Source organism: Culex pipiens, unplaced genomic scaffold, assembly GCF_016801865.2.
Source record: "Culex pipiens pallens isolate TS unplaced genomic scaffold, TS_CPP_V2 Cpp_Un0026, whole genome shotgun sequence".
NCBI lineage: Eukaryota > Metazoa > Arthropoda > Insecta > Diptera > Culicidae > Culex > Culex pipiens.
The window spans coordinates 64,990-86,936 of NW_026292843.1; the positions used below are offsets into that span (position 1 = coordinate 64,990).

General features: G+C 31.7%; 1 protein-coding gene and 1 long non-coding RNA gene across 2 annotated transcripts; one reads left to right on the forward strand and one right to left on the reverse strand.

Annotated features, from left to right (window-relative positions):
* The first annotated feature begins 307 nt into the window (after nt 1–307).
* On the forward strand, nt 308–12,278 carry LOC128093728 (uncharacterized). Its single transcript, XM_052711438.1, has 2 exons — nt 308–9,656; nt 11,719–12,278. The coding sequence occupies exon 1, from the start codon at nt 2,158–2,160 to the stop codon at nt 4,456–4,458; it is 2,301 nt and encodes a 766-aa protein (XP_052567398.1). The 5' UTR covers nt 308–2,157; the 3' UTR covers nt 4,459–9,656; nt 11,719–12,278.
* A 3,681-nt stretch (nt 12,279–15,959) lies between these two features.
* LOC120430345 (uncharacterized) lies at nt 15,960–20,387 on the reverse strand. The gene is made up of 3 exons (XR_005607600.2): nt 20,194–20,387; nt 19,928–20,030; nt 15,960–16,253 (listed from the first exon to the last, which is right to left on the reverse strand). It is a non-coding gene; the product is annotated as an uncharacterized LOC120430345 (long non-coding RNA).
* Between the last annotated feature and the right edge of the window lie 1,560 nt (nt 20,388–21,947).

Here is a 21,947-nt window from a genome sequence, read left to right on the forward strand (position 1 = left end):
CTCAAATCATCAAAAATCACGCTCTACCCTCACAGGGGACTTAAGCTCAAAAACTCCAACGACCACGCTCTACCCTCACAGGGGATTCAAGCCCAAAAAGGCCAACAATCACGCTCTACCCTCTCAGGGGACTCAAGCTCAAAACTCCAACAATCACGCTCTACCCTCTCAGGGGACTCAAGCTCAAAACTCCAACAATCACAGTCTACCCTCACAGGGGACTCAAGCTCAAAGTTTCTATAATCACGCTCTACCCTCACAGGTGCAGCGACCTCAAATTTAAATCATTAAATTTGTCCATTTTTCGATCCTCACCACAGTTCTGACCATGCGCGCTTACGCAAGCATAAATAATTTTACCAGTCGACTCGCGTTGCGCGACAAATAATTAAGCTTATGTACAGGTGTGGATCATGAGTCATCCTCACCCGAAAAGCCCTTTATTAAATTTCGCCAACTGTTAGGCAATCAAAAAAATGGTTAAGCTTTCAATTATGAATGTGCGATGTTATTTCACAGGGGAAATTGAGGGTGTGGCTTAACCAAATTCATTGGCATGTTTGTTCAATGGAGAATTCGACCTTCTCATTATTGACCAACATTTTTGAGAATGTTTTAGGAACATAATTTTGATATTCCAATAACATAATTTAAAGTTTCACGACAATGGTTCGAACCCATGACTTCCGATTTTGAGGTGTACTCACTACACCATACGGAAAGTCATGAAGAATTGCAGAGGTCTGCATAATTTAATTCATGAGGTTCATCGATGCTTCGCATCGAAACGGACCACTTTTAGTAGAACAAAATTTAGTAGAGTTTTCGGGGACTGACTATAAAAACCCCAAAATTCTTGAGGAGGGCAGTTAGTTCCAGTTAGTTCCAGTCAGTTCCAGCCAGTTCAAGCCCAGTCCAGTTCCAGATCCTGAAGAAGCCCCAGACCAGCCGGACCCGCCAGCAGCCACCAGTAGCAGAGGCCCCAGTCCAGCCGGACTTAGCGGTGGAGGCCGCAGTCCGCCGGGACTTAGCCGCCGTGAAGAGTCCGCCGGGACTTAGCCGCCGTGAAGAGTCCGCCGGGACTTAGCCGCAGTGAAGAGTCCACCCGGGACTTAGGAGTTCGGGGTCTGGCATGGCTCGGCGAAGAGGTCTGGAGGCCAAGTCTGGCTTCAACGTAGAGAATTGGCTCGACGAAGGTCTTAATGAAATTAGCAACAAAAAGTTGAGTGATGTGATCGTGCGCGTAAAAGTTGAGAGTGTTACCGCAAAAATGTAATCTTCAAAAAGTGTAATATACAAATAAGTGAAGTTTACTGATCTGTTTTGACTCTACAAGTAAATATCACAAAAATCCTGAAAGCCTAAACCGCTCGGGCCGTTTAGGTGGTGACTAGCGGAAAGCAACGCTGTGTGTGTTTGGACACGCCATTATGATTGGACAAAACCGAGAGTTGAAATGTGACTATGTGTGAAAGTTAATGAACAAAATGATTTCGCGAAGTAACAAACAGTTAAAATAGTGTAAAAAAAAAAACGTTAAATTGAAGAAAATGTTATGTGAGGAGTTCTAAGATGGAAGCAAATGTGCAGCAGTACGAGATGGAACCAAAACGAGATCGACCAATGGCAGAAGCATCGAAAATTTCAAAACCGGCCAACGATGGACAACACTAGGGATTCAACAATGACGAGATCATCTGGATCAACTGGAGACGAAATTCAGCCGCATCGAACACCCAAGAAGACGACCATGGAAATCTGGCAGTTTAGGGTGAGTAAACAAAAGTTATACCGAAATTTGATGTAAATAGTTAAAAACACGCTTAAAGATGGCGAATGATTTCATATATAATAAGAATGCCAATGGGACTGAAAAATAGTCCATCAACATTTCAAAAAAAAATTACATTCACGCTTATTTATGAAATATAACCAGTTAATGCGTTTGTATATTTGGATGACATAATTGTGTTTGGTAAAACTATCGAAGAACACAATGAAAATTTATATAAAGTTTTGAATGCATTGCATGAACATAATTTAAAAGTTGAACCATCAAAATGTAAAATTTTACACAAAGAAGTCAGATATTTGGGTCATATTATTAATGAAGAAGGTATTCGACCAACTAGTGAAAATATTGATACAATCAAAAACATGAAAAGGCCGCAGACGATTAAAAATGTGAGATCATTTTTGGGAACTGTTAATTTTTATGGAAAATTTATTCCAAACATTGCAGATAAACGTAAGCCACTTAATGCATTACTAAAGAAAAATGTGAAATTTATTTGGACAGAAGAATGTGAAAATGCTTTTGAAGAATTAAAAAACTATTTAATTTCAGAACCAGTTTTAGTTAGACCGAACTATAATGACAAATTTGTTTTGACAACTGATGCTAGCGATTATGCTATCGGAGCAGTTCTTACTAATGAGAAGTCAAATGATCACCCCATCGCTTACGCAAGTCGTGCGCTTATCGGGGCTGAAAGAAACTATTTTACTATTGAGAAGGAACTACTTGCTATTGTTTGGGCAGTAGATCACTTCAAACATTTTATTTATAACCAAGATTTTATCGTTTACACAGGTCATAGACCATTGGTAGCTCTATGGCATTTGAAGGAAACTTCACCAACGTTGGCAAAGCTTCGTTTGAAAATTCAAGGCATTGGATGTGAAATTCGTTACAAGCAAGGAAAGGAAAATGTGGTTGCAGATTTTCTCTCACGTTTAAATAATGATGAAGATCATGCAGATGATAAACAAGCATCAAAATTAGTAGCAGTTACAACTCGTCAACAAGCAAAACAAAATAGACAAAATATTGCAGATAATCAAAACTCAACAAATACTCCAAACAGACAGAATTTATCTAGAATCATTACTAATTGGAATAATAATATGAATGGACTTCAACAAATTGACATAAATTTAGATTATGACGATGATAGCAACGATAAAACATTTACCTACAAGGATTTCCAAGATACAGATATCGATTTTAATGTTTTAAATTTTTCTAAAGAGATTATACCATTTGAACAAGCCGAAGCTACTTTTATGATATTAAACAGTGTTACGGCACACAAAGAATTGAGTAAATACATTGACCTTCCACATGGTATTAAGGATTACACCAATGAAAATATATTTGTATTCCCGCAAAAGAAGATTTGGGGTTTAATTTTGAATGGAACATATCGTTCAGCAGTTAAAAATGAAGAATTTTTCGATGGTTTATTTAAAAGCTTTAAAGATTATCCTGATTTTGCTAAAGATGCATCAGTTATACAAATTATTTCTCATAGAATATTTAAAACAGAGTTGGAACTAAACTTATTACGATTTTTTGCAATGAAACTTTCAAAGTCATTTACACTATATGCAACAGAAAATGAACGAATTTATGTAAAGCCAGAAGACAGAGATCAAGTGCTTAAAGATTTTCACGACGCACCGTTGGGTGGTCATGTCGGAGGTAAACGAATGATTAAAAGAATGAGTCCTCTATTTACATGGGAAAATATGCGAAGAGATGTTTTGAATTATGTAAAGCAATGTGATTCTTGTCAAAAGAATAAAATATGGCCAGCAAATAAAATGCCAATGAAAATTACGACAACATCGTATGAACCCTTTGATAAAATTTATATGGATGTGGTTATGTTACCAATTTCTAATAACGGAAACAATTGTGGACTTGTGATACAAGATGATTTAACAAGATTTTTGATTGTAGCTCCCATGGAAAACCAAGAAAGTACTACTGTTGCTAGAAATTTTGTCGAAAACTTTGTTTGTAAATTTGGAGCTCCTAAAGAAGTTGTAACCGATCGAGGTACAAACTTTGTAAGCAAATTATTGCAACACACATGCAAAATATTACACATTAAAAAGATTGTTACAAGTGCATATCATCCTCAAGCTAATTTAGTTGAGAGATCAAATAGAGAATTAAAAATTTATTTACGAAATTTTATTGGCAAAGATCCACAATGTTGGGATGAATTGATACCATATTTTATGTTTGAATACAATACTACAGAAAATTCATCAACTGGATATTCTCCCTATGAACTTTTGTATGGAAGAAAAGCTACAATACCAAGCACAATTTATAAAATCAATGATTCAGATTTAAATTATGACGACTATATTTGTTCAATGAAAGATATATTCAAGGATGCTCATGAAACTGCTAGAAACAACTTAATATTGTCAAAAGAAAAGAGAAAGGAAATTTATGACAAAAAGACAAATGATTGGGTACCAATGTGGGGAGATAGAGTTTTGGTACAAATGGTACAGACAGGAATTGGTCAAAAGTTACAAAATAAGTGGCGAGGCCCTTATGATATCGTTAAATTTAACAGCGATCAAACGACCACTATCAAAAATGGAAACAAATTTGAAGATGTACATAATAATAGACTTAGAAAATATAATGATTAACATAACACTAAATTATAGTTCAGAATATACTCGTATGAAAATATTTATTTTTAACACACGGGATTATTTATGCATATTGAACAAAAAAATAATAATAATAAAAAACTTTTTGAATTGATATGATTGATGAGAACTAAATGAATCAAACAAATGTGTTACAAATACCGATTTTTTTTATATAGAAAAATAAACATGAAAAAAGAATATAGAGCAATTCCATGCCAAATAGGGAATCGGTTGTACCCGACCCTCTCCGATTTCAATGAAACTTTGTAGACATGTTATCCTACGCTTATATAAGCCATTTTTGTGTATATGGAGCCAGTTCCACTCGATAATGACATTTGAGAAGGGCGTAAGTGTTTTAAATATTTTTGTAATTCGGAATTTAAAAATTTCTGTATCTCGAAGCCGTTGCATCGTATCAAAAAGTGGTCAAAGACAAACTTGTAGGAAATTTGACGGGCTTTCCGAAAAAAATACACTGAAAGAAAAAAACACTCTACTTTTACGAGATTTTTCGATTTTTAAGTTTAAAAGTCAAATTTGAGGGGGAGCCCACGATTTTTTTTCGTTCAAAATTTTTGTGAAGATAGCCTAAGATGTTACAAAAAGACTCAAGAAAAATGCAGGATGGAGCAACTCACCTAAAATAATACAAAAATCATTTACTGAAACTGTTTTTTTGAAAAGTGCTCTAAACGTCAAAATTTTCACAAACCGATAGCGGAAATCGATTCCCCAGACAATTTTACATAAAAGTCTCCATATTGACTACTGTCCTAAGTCCAATCCTTGTGAAGTTACAGCGGCTTTAAAAATAAAAATGTTGAAAAAATAGATTTTTTGATGGTTTTTTGCAATTTCTATGTGACAGACTTGATTTTTCAGTCTCGTAAATATTTTTATCGAAAAGCTCGTCCAATTTCCCATAAGATTGTCTTTGACCACATTTCAATTGGATGTATGGGCTTACAGGTATAAGCTAATTACATTGCTCATAACTGAAAACATAATATTTTTTCAGTGTAGTATAGTAACCCGGATAGTAAATTAGCTTAAATCATCAGAAAAATGAGTTATTTTGAAAAGTGGTCAAAGACAATCTTATGGGAAATTGGACGAGCTTTTCGATAAAAATATTTACGAGACTGAAAAATCAAGTCTGTCACATAGAAATTGCAAAAAACCATCAAAAAATCTATTTTTTCAACATTTTTATTTTTAAAGCCGCTGTAACTTCACAAGGATTGGACTTAGGACAGTAGTCAATATGGAGACTTTTATGTAAAATTGTCTGGGGAATCGATTTCCGCTATCGGTTTGTGAAAATTTTGACGTTTAGAGCACTTTTCAAAAAAACAGTTTCAGTAAATGATTTTTGTATTATTTTAGGTGAGTTGCTCCATCCTGCATTTTTCTTGAGTCTTTTTGTAACATCTTAGGCTATCTTCACAAAAATTTTGAACGAAAAAAAATCGTGGGCTCCCCCTCAAATTTGACTTTTAAACTTAAAAATCGAAAAATCTCGTAAAAGTAGAGTGTTTTTTTCTTTCAGTGTATTTTTTTCGGAAAGCCCATCAAATTTCCTACAAGTTTGTCTTTGACCTCTTTTTGATACGATGCAACGGCTTCGAGATACAGAAATTTTAAAATTCCGAATTACAAAAATATTCAAAACACTTACGCCCTTCTCAAATGCCATTATCGAGTGGAACCGGCTCCATATACACAAAAATGGCTTATATAAGCGTAGGATAACATGTCTACAAAGTTTCATTGAAATCGGAGAGGGTCGAGAAAAAAGTACCTGAAAAATTCCTGTTTTGGGCTGGAATTGCTCTATATGATTGATTTGATATGATAAATGAATTAATGTTGAGTTGAACAAAATATGAATGATTATTATCAAAAAAAAAAATGCGCAAACAAGAATGTTATGAATTGGGGATGAAAGATAATTTTTATAAATGATTGAATTGATGGGGTTTAAACAAGAAACAGATTAAGAAAAATACTAGTACTGAGTTTATATATATTTTTTTTGAAAAACACGTGAAGCGATTATGATCAAATATAAACATAATAATGAAGCAGTGATGAAACACGTTAAAACAATTAAGAAGCTGTTGGGTTGCAATTTTGGGAATATACTTAATTGAGCTAAAATGGGTTAATAGGGTATTAGAAAAAACAATGACGCAATTTTTAACTACAAATAAAAACAAATCAAACGGATTGAACAATAATGAAATTTCAACGACAAGCAAATGAAGATGGTGTGATTATTAAATGTTTCAAAACAACATGTATGCAAGTAAGGATGTGTGTGAGAATAATTGGACAAGGGAGGCGCGCCCCAGAATGAATGTTGAATGTAAACATGTGTTTTATAATTTACTTAACAAAGCATTAAGAATTTATTTTCAGAATGTTATATGCTTATACGAAGGATTTACAGGAAACCATTGGAAGACGATCAAGAAGACAATTTCAACAAGGACGAATATGGAATTCAGCTCAAGGAAGGGTAAAACTTGTGAGTATATCGTGGGGAATTTAAAAAGATCGAAAAGGACGGTAAAAGTTCCGATCTAGGGATACATAAACTGATAAAGCAACGCCAAAAGGATTAAAAAGTAGACAATTGTACTCTATGGGGAGAGTTTTATGTCGAATATAGCTTCAAAACAGTTGTAATCCATGGGGGGATTCAATATGTTAAAAACATTTCAAAACATTTGCACTTTACGGGGATAGTCAAATGAAAATTAAAGGGAATGGATAAATAACGCTTCAAGGGAAAATCAAGGGATAAAATAATGCTTCATGGGAAAGACACCTTTAAACTGATTAAATTCGGAGAAAAAAAAAATCAGAACGATATCATTAGAATGATAATTGAACCAACTAATTATCTTGCAAATTCAGCATTTTATTGCGAATTGCTCAAATAAACAAATTTATTGAATGGGTTTGACAAATTTGAAAACACAAAGTGACAGGCAAGTTTCATAAAAAGTTAACAGAAAGGATATTCTAACATGCGCAGTATTGCAATGACAAGATGATAGGATGTATAGATCAATGAAAAACTTTATAGAGTAATTTTTTTTATTCAAGTATAAAAATAATAGTCAATTAGAAATGATTTTTTTTTAGTATTAAAAATAATAAAACTGATTTCATACAAAAATATCAACAAGATTTATAAGATTGTAAGTAAATTTGAATTTCAATTTTGCACAGAAATTAAATGATAGATTCCTGAAAATTATAAAATATTATTCATGCGAAGAAAACAAGTAAGAAATTTTTGTGGGAGATGCAAAACTAAAAACTGAAGTAATATATGGCAGAGACGGGAGACGAAACACAAGGATGATCAACGCGTTCGTATGCTGAGAAGTTCTACGCGCTCGTATGCAGAAGTTTGTGATGGCAAGATGGTGAGTGGCAAAGTCAAGCGAGATGTTGGACAGGTAACGGTGTTGATGTTGTTGCAAAAGGTCATATCAATGAGGATCAAGTCGGATTAAGACACAATTCTAGTAACGAGACATTCACGTAAAACAAATTACCAATCGAAATGTGGAATTAAACGAAGTACAGACGATGGAAATGTGAAACATCGATAATGGAACAAAATGCAAAGTTGAGACCATACAGCAAGTCTGAAACTATTGAAAAGGAGATAAGCAAAAGATAACATCATCCGATGTCATTAATTTACAAAAGCCAAAGTTGCAAATTACACGAAAAGACAATTTTGGACCAACAACACGTCTTAAACATTTGAAAAAAAGAATTACATCAACCGATGTCAATAATTTGAGATTGTCAAAGATGCAAAGCAACTGGAAAAGTCAATTTTGGACAAAAATACTGGATTTACGAAAAATTCACAATACTCAGCAAGTGAGAAGTCAATGCACTCTCAAAATTGACCACAGTCAACTCACAGTTGAGTTATGAAGCATAATTCATGATGGAAACAACAATTGCACTAATCGACGAAATTTAACACCTTAGCCTCGAAAACTGACCAATTGACCAAGTCACTGTGTAATGAATAGCCTCACGATATAGACGATTTTTGATGAAAGACGACGACGATAACAACCAGCCGATCAACACAGTTCTACAACAACAACAAATTTTGCTTACAGTGAAAAAAAATTCAATTATTTTTTTAGGAGAGATAATGAAAATTAATTTCAAATGCAAGTTTATTTAAATCAGTTTCAACGAAAATATTTTTACAAGAGAAGTTCAAAACAGTAATTCAAGTAATTTAACAGGACAGAAGATCAAAAGAGTAATGAAAATAATTTTACAGTAGAAAAATCAAAAGAGCAATTATAATTATAAAGTAATTTACAAAAAAAGCACAAGAAGAACAAATTGTAAACCGCACGATCACTACACCCGACAATATTCTTTCCATAGATGATCATTTCTTTCAGACGATCATCTAGCTGATAAGTGTGGGGGAGATTAACCGAAACAATTTTTTTGAATCATTTTTTATAGCCAGCCATTTATATTTTTTTTTATGATTTTTTGCAAAGTATTTTTTTTTCACAATTTGAATTATTAACTTTGGGTATCATATTCCAACCTACAAATAACTTTCGATAGATGTTCTTAATGCTTTTCAAGAATACAAACATCTAGCTGGTAAGTGTGGGGGAATGCAGCGACCTCAAATTTAAATCATTAAATTTGTCCATTTTTCGATCCTCACCACAGTTCTGACCATGCGCGCTTACGCAAGCATAAATAATTTTACCAGTCGACTCGCGTTGCGCGACAAATAATTAAGCTTATGTACAGGTGTGGATCATGAGTCATCCTCACCCGAAAAGCCCTTTATTAAATTTCGCCAACTGTTAGGCAATCAAAAAAAAATGGTTAAGCTTTCAATTATGAATGTGCGATGTTATTTCACAGGGGAAATTGAGGGTGTGGCTTAACCAAATTCATTGGCATGTTTGTTCAATGGAGAATTCGACCTTCTCATTATTGACCAACATTTTTGAGAATGTTTTAGGAACATAATTTTGATATTCCAATAACATAATTTAAAGTTTCACGACAATGGTTCGAACCCATGACTTCCGATTTTGAGGTGTACTCACTACACCATACGGAAAGTCATGAAGAATTGCAGAGGTCTGCATAATTTAATTCATGAGGTTCATCGATGCTTCGCATCGAAACGGTAGAACATAATTTAGTAGAGTTTTCGGGGACTGACTATAAAAACCCCAAAATTCTTGAGGAGGGCAGTTAGTTCCAGTTAGTTCCAGTCAGTTCCAGCCAGTTCAAGCCCAGTCCAGTTCCAGATCCTGAAGAAGCCCCAGACCAGCCGGACCCGCCAGCAGCCACCAGTAGCAGAGGCCCCAGTCCAGCCGGACTTAGCGGTGGAGGCCGCAGTCCGCCGGGACTTAGCCGCCGTGAAGAGTCCGCCGGGACTTAGCCGCCGTGAAGAGTCCGCCGGGACTTAGCCGCAGTGAAGAGTCCACCCGGGACTTAGGAGTTCGGGGTCTGGCATGGCTCGGCGAAGAGGTCTGGAGGCCAAGTCTGGCTTCAACGTAGAGAATTGGCTCGACGAAGGTCTTAATGAAATTAGCAACAAAAAGTTGAGTGATGTGATCGTGCGCGTAAAAGTTGAGAGTGTTACCGCAAAAATGTAATCTTCAAAAAGTGTAATATACAAATAAGTGAAGTTTACTGATCTGTTTTGACTCTACAAGTAAATATCACAAAAATCCTGAAAGCCTAAACCGCTCGGGCCGTTCACAGGGGATTCAAGCTAAAGAAAAATCATTTTCCACGCTCTACCCTCTCAGGGGGCTCAAGCTCAAAAATTCCAAAAATCACATTCTACCCTCACAGGGGATTCAAGCTCAAAAGGCCAACAATCACGCTCTACCCTCACAGGGGACTCGAGCTCAAAACATCAAAAATCACGCTCTACCCTCTCAGGGGACTTAAGCTCAAAAACTCCAACGACCACGCTCTACCCTCACAGGGGATTCAAGCCCAAAAAGGCCAACAATCACGCTCTACCCTCTCAGGGGACTCAAGCTCAAAACTCCAACAATCACGCTCTACCCTCTCAGGGGACTCAAGCTCAACACATCAAAAATCACGCTCTACCCTCACAGGGGACTTAAGCTTAAAAACTCCAACAATCACGCTCTACCCTCGCAGGGGGCTCAAGCTCAAATATTTATCATCCACGCTCTACCCTCTCAGGGGACTCAAGCTCAAAACTCAAAATATCACGCTCTACCCTCACAGAGGACTCAAGCTCAAAAACTCCAACAATCACAATCATCTTCCATGCTCTACCCTCGCAGAGAACTCAAGCTCAATATTTATCATTCACGCTCTACCCACACAGGGGTCTCAAGCTAACGAGTCTGTTGGACTCAAAGATCAGCATACAGATCGTTCACAATTTTCTACTGATCAATATAACAAGAAAACCTTAAAATCGCATACGAAATCGTTGATAACTTTTATACAGCCTCCTAATTATTAAACAATTTTAACCGCAAACTAACCGAACCAATATGGGCCACAGAAGCAGTCTAAACGTTAAGCAATAGCACAACATAAAGCAATTTGAATTATACATGATCAAATCTTATCAACGTTAATCTTGTTGTGAAACCGCAACAACATTCCAGAAATATTAGTCGTACGCTGTGTGGTGCGAGCTCTGTCGCCGTTTTCACACCAGATCAAACTGTCAAAATTGCACCAGCGTTTCAAGGCTTTCAACGCTCATGGTATGGCAGATTTTCAAATCAAAATATATTTTTTCAAAGTTTTTTTTAAATTTTATTAGACTTTTAATAAATTTGTATACTTATAAATTGGTTTATGTCAAGCTTCGTGTGTGTACCGGGTTCGAGTTAGCTTTGAGCTATTCAGTTTGACAATTCTAAACCGACCAAAGAGATGGTTTAAATAATCGTTGTTTTGTGAGTTATTTCAATTTTGTTTAGTCTTTTGTAATTTGTGAATCAAATCTGGATTCGTTTCAGATTATTGATGGCCGTGATCTGCGTTAAATGTGGTTTCAATTTTGCGAAATTCAATCAGTTGGAAATGGTGGAGAAAAACAACAACTTTTTAAAAAAACATAAAAAAGTATGATAAAATTTACATGATATCACTTCAATATCTGGCATACCATAATTTTGTATGTACCTTGACCATAACTGACAGCTCGCACGACATGAGGTTCATCGATGCTTCTCATCGAAACGGACCACTTTTAGTAGAACAAAATTTAGTAGAGTTTTCGGGGACTGACTATAAAAACCCCAAAATTCTTGAGGAGGGCAGTTAGTTCCAGTTAGTTCCAGTTAGTTCCAGTCAGTTCCAGCCAGTTCAAGCCCAGTCCAGTTCCAGATCCTGAAGAAGCCCCAGACCAGCCGGACCCGCCAGCAGCCACCGGTAGCAGAGGCCCCAGTCCAGCCGGACTTAGCGGTGGAGGCCGCAGTCCGCCGGGACTTAGCCGCTGTGAAGATTCCGTCGGGACTTAGCCACCGTGAAGAGTCCACCCGGGACTTAGCCGCCGTGAAGAGTCCACCCGGGACTTAGGAGTTCGGGGTCTGGCATGGCTCGGCGCAGAGGTCTGGAGGACAAGTCTGGCTTCAACGTAGAGAATTGGCTCGACGAAGGTCTTAATGAAATTAGCAACAAAAAGTTGAGTGATGTGATCGTGCGCGTAAAAGTTGAGAGTGTTACCGCAAAAATGTAATCTTTAAAAAGTGTAATATACAAATAAGTGAAGTTTACTGATCTGTTTTGACTCTACAAGTAAATATCACAAAAATCCTGAAAGCCTAAACCGCTCGGGCCGTTCACGTGGTGACTAGCGGAAAGCAACGCTGTGTGTGTTTGGACACGCCATTATGATTGGACAGAACCGAGAGTTGAAAATGTGACTATGTGTGAAAGTTAATGAACAAAATGATTTCGCGAAGTAACAAACAGTTAAAATAGTGTAAAAAAAAACGTTAAATTGAAGAAAATGTTATGTGAGGAGCTCTAAGATGGAAGCAAATGTGCAGCAGTACGAGATGGAACCAAAACGAGATCAACCAATGGCAGAAGCATCGAAAATTTCAAAACCGGCCAACGATGGACAACACTAGGGATTCAACAATGACGAGATCATCTGGATCAACTGGAGACGAAATTCGGCCGCATCGGACACACAAGAAGACGACCATCCCGAGCAGGGGTAAATAACACGGGAATACCAAATTTTGGTATTACTTGGGCAAATAACAGCGACCAAAATGTGCCCTTGGTTGCCCAGTAATAGATGGTAAAATACCATGAAATCATACCAAAATCTTGTATGTGTAAGGGCACAACAATACCAAACCATGTTATTCCAAGGGTAAAATAATACCTCAAAATAGAACCATTTCAATACTAAGTTGAGGTCTTCTGGATTTTTGAACATTGCTTGAATACAAAAACTTGGTATTACCATGGTTTTATTTTTAGGTATTCCCGCGCACTTGGAAAATCATATTTTGGTTTTTCTGTGGTCTTTCACATACATGATTTTGGTATGATTTCATGGTATTTTACCATCTATTACTGGGCAACCAAGAGCACATTATGGTCGCTGGTATTTGAACAAGTAATACCAAAATTTGGTATTTTCATACCATTTTTAGTGCAGCAGTTGCAGTTAGTGAAAAAAACGGAAATTATTCATATGCAACAGCCAAATCTACTCACCAGATGATTCCATGTTGTTATTAGTGATATTCTTCACCACACCGAATGCGTTTGTCATTGATGAACGGCCTGTGCTTGAAGTTCTTGAAGCTTCTGAAAAAAAAAACATTGAAAAATAAGTATTATTAAAATGAAACTGAATTGAAATTCACCAAAATTCATTAATCTGTCGATTGACTCGTTTTTCAAAGTATTTGGTTATCCCAACTTAGAGATATTTCAACGTTTTTGAAAAAAATATTGGTGGGTATATCACACTAATTTTTAAAATCATCTTTAACATTTTTGGGTTTCAAGTCATTTTAGCGCAAAATTAATTAACTCGTAAATTTTTTTTAACAAATTTCAGTTTCAGAGAAAATTGATGAAACCTATCAATATTCAAATAATACCAAAATGTGCCATCCTGACTTAGAAAATTTTCCACAATTTCAAGTCATTTCTGTAGGGGGTATATCAAAAATGTTTAAAATAAAGTTTGAAATTTCCGGTTTTGAATGAAAGCACTCGCTTTGAGACATCATTTTAGCGCAAAATTAATTATTTTGTCAAAATTGGTCTAAATTTTCCCATAGTTTCAGAGGAATTTGATAAAACACTTAAATACCAAAATAATACCAAAATGTGCCATCCTGACTTAGAAAATTTTCCACAATTTCAAGTCATTTCTATAGGGGGTATATCAAAAATGTTTAAAATCAAGTTTGAAATTTCCGGTTTTGAATGAAAGCATTCGCTTTGAGACATCATTTTAGCGCAAAATTAATTATTTTGTCAAAATTGGTCAAAATTTTCCCATAGTTGCAGAGGAATTTGATGCAATACGGTATTACAAAAAGAATACCAAAATCTGGTGTTCGATCATTGACAAATTCTGCAATTTTGCAATATCAAAACAATACCTTAAATTGGTATGATACCACATTTTGCTCTTGCATAATCCTTAAGACAAATTTTAAAGGGTCCAGGAATACCAAAATTTGGTATTGATACCAGAGAAAGGTATTATTACGCATTTCCCTTGTTATTTACCCATGCTCGGGATGGAAATCTGGCAGTTTAGGGTGAGTAAACAAAAGTTATACCGAAATTTGATGTAAATAGTTAAAAACACGCTTAAAAGGGTGTACAGCAACCAAGGAAGTTGTTGTCTTCTTATGCCAAAATTGACAAACTTACGGACCCAATCCTGCACAAATCTGATTGTAAAAACATGCAAATTTTGTTGTAAATCACTTAGTAGACAGTACTTTAGGGGATGAATAAAACATAATATCGATAATTCCCGTAGTTTCGAAAATACTAAAATATCTGTAACAAAAATCTTGGTGCAAAAGCTCTTGTTGATGTGCACCGTTAAAGATGGCGAATTTGGAGATGAAGGATTTAATCCAGCTTATTCCAGAATTTGATGAGTCATTAGACTCACTGGAGCAATTTTTGATGTTAATAGATTATTATGCTGATCAAATTCCTGAAGGCGAAGATCAGAGTAAATTTTTAAATATTGTTTTTATGAAACTAAAATTTAAAGCAGCAGCACGTATTAAACGAATTTATGCCAACACTTGGGAAGAAACCAAGGCAAATTTAATTAGAGAGTTTGGTATCAAAACTACTTTTGGTAGTATAATTGAACAAATTGAAACTCTGAAACAAGGACGGGATGAAACATTTAAATCATATGCAAGTAGAGTTCTTGACATAAATTACGAAATCATAAAAATTGATCAAAGTTACAACGAAAATTCATTTACAGCTTATAGCTTAAAAAGCCACTTTATAGTTGGAATTATAAATAATGAAATCAAAGAAATTGCCACGAATAACCGTCATATGAAGTTGGAAAATTTGCTAGATTTTTTAGAAAATGAACGAATTGACAGAGAGTCTTGAGGAACTCTCGAACAAAGGTTACTTGCTAGTACTGAAAATTCAAACCTTAATTTTGACAGAAAATTCAGAAATTTCAGGTACAATAAAAATACAAATTTTTATCAACGAAATAATTATCAAGCTAACAAATTTTATGAATGTTATAAAACGAATACTGCAAAGAGCACTTTAAAACGAACTTATACAAATAGTCGACGCAATAAAAATCAAATTCCAAATAATTTTAAAATGCAATTTAACGAATACATTCCACCACATGAAACATTAAAAATCAATTTCAATAATGATTCAATATTTTATGCAAATATTGCTACCTTGGCAAGACCAACAAAATTTCACAAATTTATAATTGACTCCGCATCATGTAACAATTTTGTAAGATGGGATGTGGTTAGTAATATCCCGCATAAAGATTTACTATAAACCTACAGTAGATTTTATGGTTATCACACGATAAATTCTATGGTTATTTTTACCATGATTCTACAGTAGCCTTTATGTTTTTTCACCATAGAATATATCTTATTTTGGAAATTTACTATAAAAAAGGGGTATTGTTAGGCACAGTCACCATAAAAATTTCGACTTTTCCCCATACAAAAAAAAACCAAATACTATACATTCTACCGTATTTTCATTGATGCCTTTTCCGTCCAAAAAATTACCCTGACCATAGAAAATATCATACCTTTATAATAAAAACAGTAATCAATACAATGGTTTGCACAGTAAATTCACAGTTCTTCATGGATTTTTCCATACTAAATAGTACGGTTTAAACTATATTCGTACATTGAAATAAATAATAACTACAGTATGATTCATTGTATTTTCATTGTATTTATTTTTTTCTCTCCACTAAATTGTACTGTAAAACATATATTTATACATTGAAATTAATGGTCAATACGGTAAGTTTTATTGTATTTTTATAGTTTTTTTCGTTGATTTAAAATAAATAGTACTTTTTTTCCGCGTCGTTTTCTTTTAATATTCTGCTTCAATCCGAACTTTCTGACGTTGTTCGAAATGTGTGTAGCCGGTGCCGGAACTACTGCTTCGTACTTGGGATGAACTCTCGCGTATTTATGAAGAACAATCCTCAGTGGAACAGGCCCCTGTAAAAGAGAAACACACTTAATTAGACATAGAGAATATTTTCATATGTTTGTTTCGGTACAAATGCTATAAAATTAGCTGTTACTAAAATTCTAAAATTCTAAAATTCTAAAATTCTAAAATTCTAAAATTCTAAAATTCTAAAATTCTAAAATTCTAAAATTCTAAAATTCTAAAATTCTAAAATTCTAACATTTTAAAATTCTAAAATTCTAAAATTCTAAAATTCTAAAATTCTAAAATTCTAAAATTCAAAATTCTAAAATTCTAAAATTCTAAAATTCTAAAAATCTAAAATTCTAAAATTCTAAAATTCTAAAATTCTAAAATTCTAAAATTCCAAAATTCTTCTAATTTTCTAATTTCCTGATTTTCAAATTTCCTAATTTCCATATTTTCTAATTCCTAATTTCCTGAATTCCTGAATTCCTAATTTCCTGAATTTCCTGAATTCCTAATTTCCTGATTTCCTAGTTTACTAATTTCCTGATTTCCTTATTTCCTAATTTTCAAATTTTGTTATTTCTTAATTTCTAAATTTCTTAATTTCCTTATTTCCTAATTTTCTTATTTTGTAATTTCTGAAATTGTTAAATTTTTAAATTTCTTAATTTCCTAATTTCCTAATTTCCTAATTTCCGAATATCCGAATATCCGAATTTCTTAATTTCCTAATTTTCAAATTTTGTAATTTCTTAATTTTAAATTTCTTAATTGTTAAATTTTTTAATTTCTTAATTTCTTAATTTCTTAATTTCCAAATTTCCAAATTTCATTATTCTCTAATTTTCTAATTTCCTGTTTTCTAATTTTCTAATGTCCTAATTTCCGAATTTCCGAATTTCCTAATTTTCTTAGTTTCCTAATTTCCTAATTTCCTTATTTCCTAATTCCCTAATTTCCTAATTTCCGAATTTCAGAATTTCCTGATTTTCTAATTTTGTAATTGCTTAATTTCCTAATTTCCTATTTCCCTAATTTTCTATTTCCCTAATTTCCGAATTTCCGAATTTCCTAATTTTCTAATTTTGTAATTGCTTAATTGTTAAATTTTTAAATTTCCTAATTTCCTAATTTCCTAATTCCCTAATTTCCTAATTTCCTAATTTCCTGATTTCCTAATTTCCTTATTTCCTAATTTCCTACTTTTCTAATTTTGTAATTTCTTAATTGTTAAATTTTTAAATTTCTTAATTTCCTAATTTCCGAATTTCCGAATATCCGAATTTATTAATTTCCTAATTTTCAAATTTTGTAATTTCTTAATTTTAAATTTCTTTATTGTAAAATTTTTTAATTTATTGATTTCTTAATTTCCAAATTTCCTAATGCCCTAATTTTCTAATTTCCTAATGTCCTAATTTCCAAATTTCCTAATTTCCTAATTTCCTAATTTCCGAATTTCCGAATTTCCGAATTTCCTAATTTCCTAATTCCCTAATTTCCTAATTTCCTTATACCCTAATATCCTAATTTCCTAATTTCCTAACTTCCGAATTTCCTAATTTCCTAATTTCCTAATTCCCTAATTTCCGAATTTCCGAATTTTCTAATTTCCTAATATCCTAATTTCCTAATTTCCTAATTTCCTAATTTCCTAATTTCCTAATTTCCTTATTTCGTAATTTCGTCATTTCCGAATTTCCTGATTTCCTTTTTTCCTGATTTCCTAATTTCCTAATTTCCTAATTTCCTAACTTCCTAATTTCCTAATTTCCTAATTTCCTAATTGCCTAATTCCCTAATTTCCTAATTTCCGAATTTCCGAATTTCCGAATTTCCTAATTTCCTTATTTCGTTATTTCGTAATTTCCGAATTTCCTGATTTCCTATTTTCCTAATTTCCGAATTTCCTAATTTCCTTTTTTCCTAACTTCCTAATTTCCTAATTTCCTAATTGCCTAATTCCCTAATTTCCTAAATTCCTAATTTCCTAATTTCCTAATTTCCTAATTTCCTAATTTCCTAATTTCCTAATTCCCTAATTTCCTAATTCCCTAATTTCGTCATTTCCGAATTTCCGAATTTCCTAATTTCCTAATTTCCTAATTTCCTAATTTCCTAATTTCCTAATTTCCTAATTTCCTAATTTCCTAATTTCCTAATTTCCTAATTTCCTAATTTCCTAATTTCCTAATTTCCTTATTTCGTAATTTCCGAATTTCCGAATTTCCTGATTTCCTATTTTCCTAATTTCCTAATTTCCTAATTTCCTAACTTCCTAATTTCCTAATTTCCTAATTGCCTAATTCCCTAATTTCCTAATTTCCGAATTTCCGAATTTCCTAATTTCCTTATTTCGTAATTTCGTAATTTCCGAATTTCCTGATTTCCTATTTTCCTAATTTCCGAATTTCCTAATTTCCTAATTTCCTAACTTCCTAATTTCCTAATTGCCTAATGCCCTAATTTCCTAATTTCCGAATTTCCGAATTTCCGAATTTTCGAATTTCCTAATTTCCTAATTTCCTTATTTCCTAATTCCCTAATTTCCTAATTTCCGAATTTCAGAATTTCCTAATTTTCTAATTTTGTAATTGCTTAATTTCCTAATTTCCTATTTCCCTAATTTTCGAATTTCCGAATTTCCTAATTTATTAATTTTCTAATTTTGTAATTGCTTAATTGTTAAATTTTTAAATTTCCTAATTTCCTGATTTCCTAATTTCCTTATTTCCTAATTTCCTAATTTTCTAATTTTGTAACTTCTTAATTGTTAAATTTTTAAATTTCCTAATTTCCTAATTTCGTAATTTCCGAATTTCCTAATGTCCGAATTTCCGAATTTCCGAATTTCCTAATTTCTTAATTTCCTAATTTTCAAATTTTCTTAATTTCTTAATTGCTTAATTTCTTAATTTCTTAATTTCTTAATTTCTTAATTTCTTAATTTCTTAATTTCTTAATTTCTTAATTTCTTAATTTCTTAATTTCTTAATTTCTTAATTTCTTAATTTCTTAATTTCTTAATTTCTTAATTTCTTAATTTCTTAATTTCTTAATTTCTTAATTTCTTAATTTCTTAATTTCTTAATTTCTTAATTTCTTAATTTCTTAATTTCTTAATTTCTCAATTTCTTAATTTCATAATTTCTTAATTGCTTAATTTCTTAATTTCTTAATTTGTTAATTTGGTAATTTCCTAATTTCTTAATTTCTTAATTTCTTAATTTCTCAATTTGTTAATTTGTTAATTTGTTAATTTGTTAATTTCTTAATATCTTAATTTTATAATTTCTTAATTTTTTAATTTCTTAATTTCATAATTTCTTAATTTCTTGATTTCCTAATTTCTAAATTTCTAAAATTCAATAAATTTTTTTGCAAAAACTTAAAACAAATGAAATGCAACATTAATTATTACAGCATTTCTCAAACGTTTGTGATTTTAAATTGCATTCAAATTTGTATATCCAAATTGTTTGATTTATTCAACAAAACAAAATGTCTCGACTTTTTTTTGATTAGGTCCTATAAACATATGAAAGACAATAGGTTATAGGACCTTTTCAAAAAAAACTCTGGATGTAAACTAGCACCACGCGAAAAAACGTCCAAAGTTACTGTCATTTTCAGTAACTTTTCAGCTGCGTACCGTTTAAGAAAAATCATTTCGTGGCCCTAATTTTGAAACTTTTTCTGAACTACTTACTAGCCTCAACTCACAACTCACCTAACAATGTTCGCCTCCAGACGAGACGAGCTCACCATCCGGAACAAACCCGGCCGAAAGTGTCCGCAGCAGGCGCCGGACCTCCTCTCACAGTCAAGCGCTTCTGGTGGGTTTTGTCCCGTAACCGAACCCGGTGGAAGAAGTCCATGTAAAAGAGAGGAACACAATTTTTTTGTTTAGAACATGACCTACTACTTGCCTGAAAATGCTGCTGTTGCGGGTGGGATTCCGCCCTAGGCAAGTTCAACAAAACTCTAAATACTCACCCAAATATGCGGAAATTCCGCCATCCCGCCGTTCCGGTTTGGTCCACCGGGTGACATGTCCATCAGGACCATGTTAAACGAACGCCGGATGTTGTTCCTTCACGAGCACACGCGATTCGACTCGAGAATTATCGATTTCAACTGCGCCACACAAACAGGATCGAACACGCGTGCGGTTGAAAACAAAAGACAGCTTGATCAACCATGGTGCGTTCGTTAGGGGAGTGTCGCCCAGTTTAGGTGTCATGGTGCGTTCGTTAGGGGAGCGTCGCCCAGTTTAGGTGTCATGGTGTGTTCGTTTTGTGATCTTTAATATTTTTTGCCGTTTCTATTAATGTTTAAATGTTTAAATGTTTAAATGTTTAAATGTTTAAATGTTTAAATGTTTAAATGTTTAAATGTTTAAATGTTTAAATGTTTAAATGTTTAAATGTTTAAATGTTTAAATGTTTAAATGTTTAAATGTTTAAATGTTTAAATGTTTAAAAGTTTAAATGTTTAAATGTTTAAAAGTTTAAATTTTTTAATTATTTTAATATTTTAATATTTTAATATTTTAATATTTTAATATTTTAATATTTTAATATTTTAATATTTTAATATTTTAATATTTTAATATTTTAATATTTTAATATTTTAATATTTTAATATTTTAATATTTTAATATTTTAATATTTTAATATTTTAATATTTTAATATTTTAATATTTTAATATTTTAATATTTTAATATTTTAATATTTTAATATTTTAATATTTTAATATTTTAATATTTTAATATTTTAATATTTTAATATTTTAATATTTCAATATTTTAATATTTTAATATTTTAATATTTTAATATTTTAATATTTTAATATTTTAATATTTTAATATTTTAATATTTTAATATTTTAATATTTTAATATTTTAATATTTTAATATTTTAATATTTTAATATTTTAATATTTTAATATTTTAATATTTTAATATTTTAATATTTTAATATTTTAATATTTTCAATACTTTTATTACATGAATAATTTAATAATTTAATATTTTAATATTTTGAAATTTTAATATTTTAATATTTTAATATTTTAATATTTTTATATTTTCAATACTTTTAAATGTTTAAATGTTTAAATGTTTAAATGTTTAAATGTTTAAATGTTTAAATGTTTAAATGTTTAAATGTTTAAATGTTTAAATGTTTAAATGTTTAAATGTTTAAATGTTTAAATGTTTAAATGTTTAAATGTTTAAATGTTTAAATGTTTAAAAGTTTAAATGTTTAAATGTTTAAATTTCTTAATTATTTTAATATTTTAATATTTTAATATTTTAATATTTTCAATACTTTTATTACATGAATAATTTAATAATTTAATATTTTAATATTTTGATATTTTAATATTTTAATATTTTAATATTTTAATATTTTAATATTTTAATATTTTAATATTTTAATATTTTAATATTTTAATATTTTTATATTTTAATATTTTAATATTTTAATATTTTAATATTTTAATATTTTAATATTTTAATATTTTAATATTTTAATATTTTAATATTTTAATATTTTAATATTTTAATATTTTAATATTTTAATATTTTAATATTTTAATATTTTAATATTTTAATATTTTAATATTTTCAATACTTTTATTACATGAATAATTAAATAATTTAATATTTTAATATTTTGATATTTTAATATTTTAATATTTTAATATTTTAATATTTTAATATTTTTATATTTTCAATACTTTT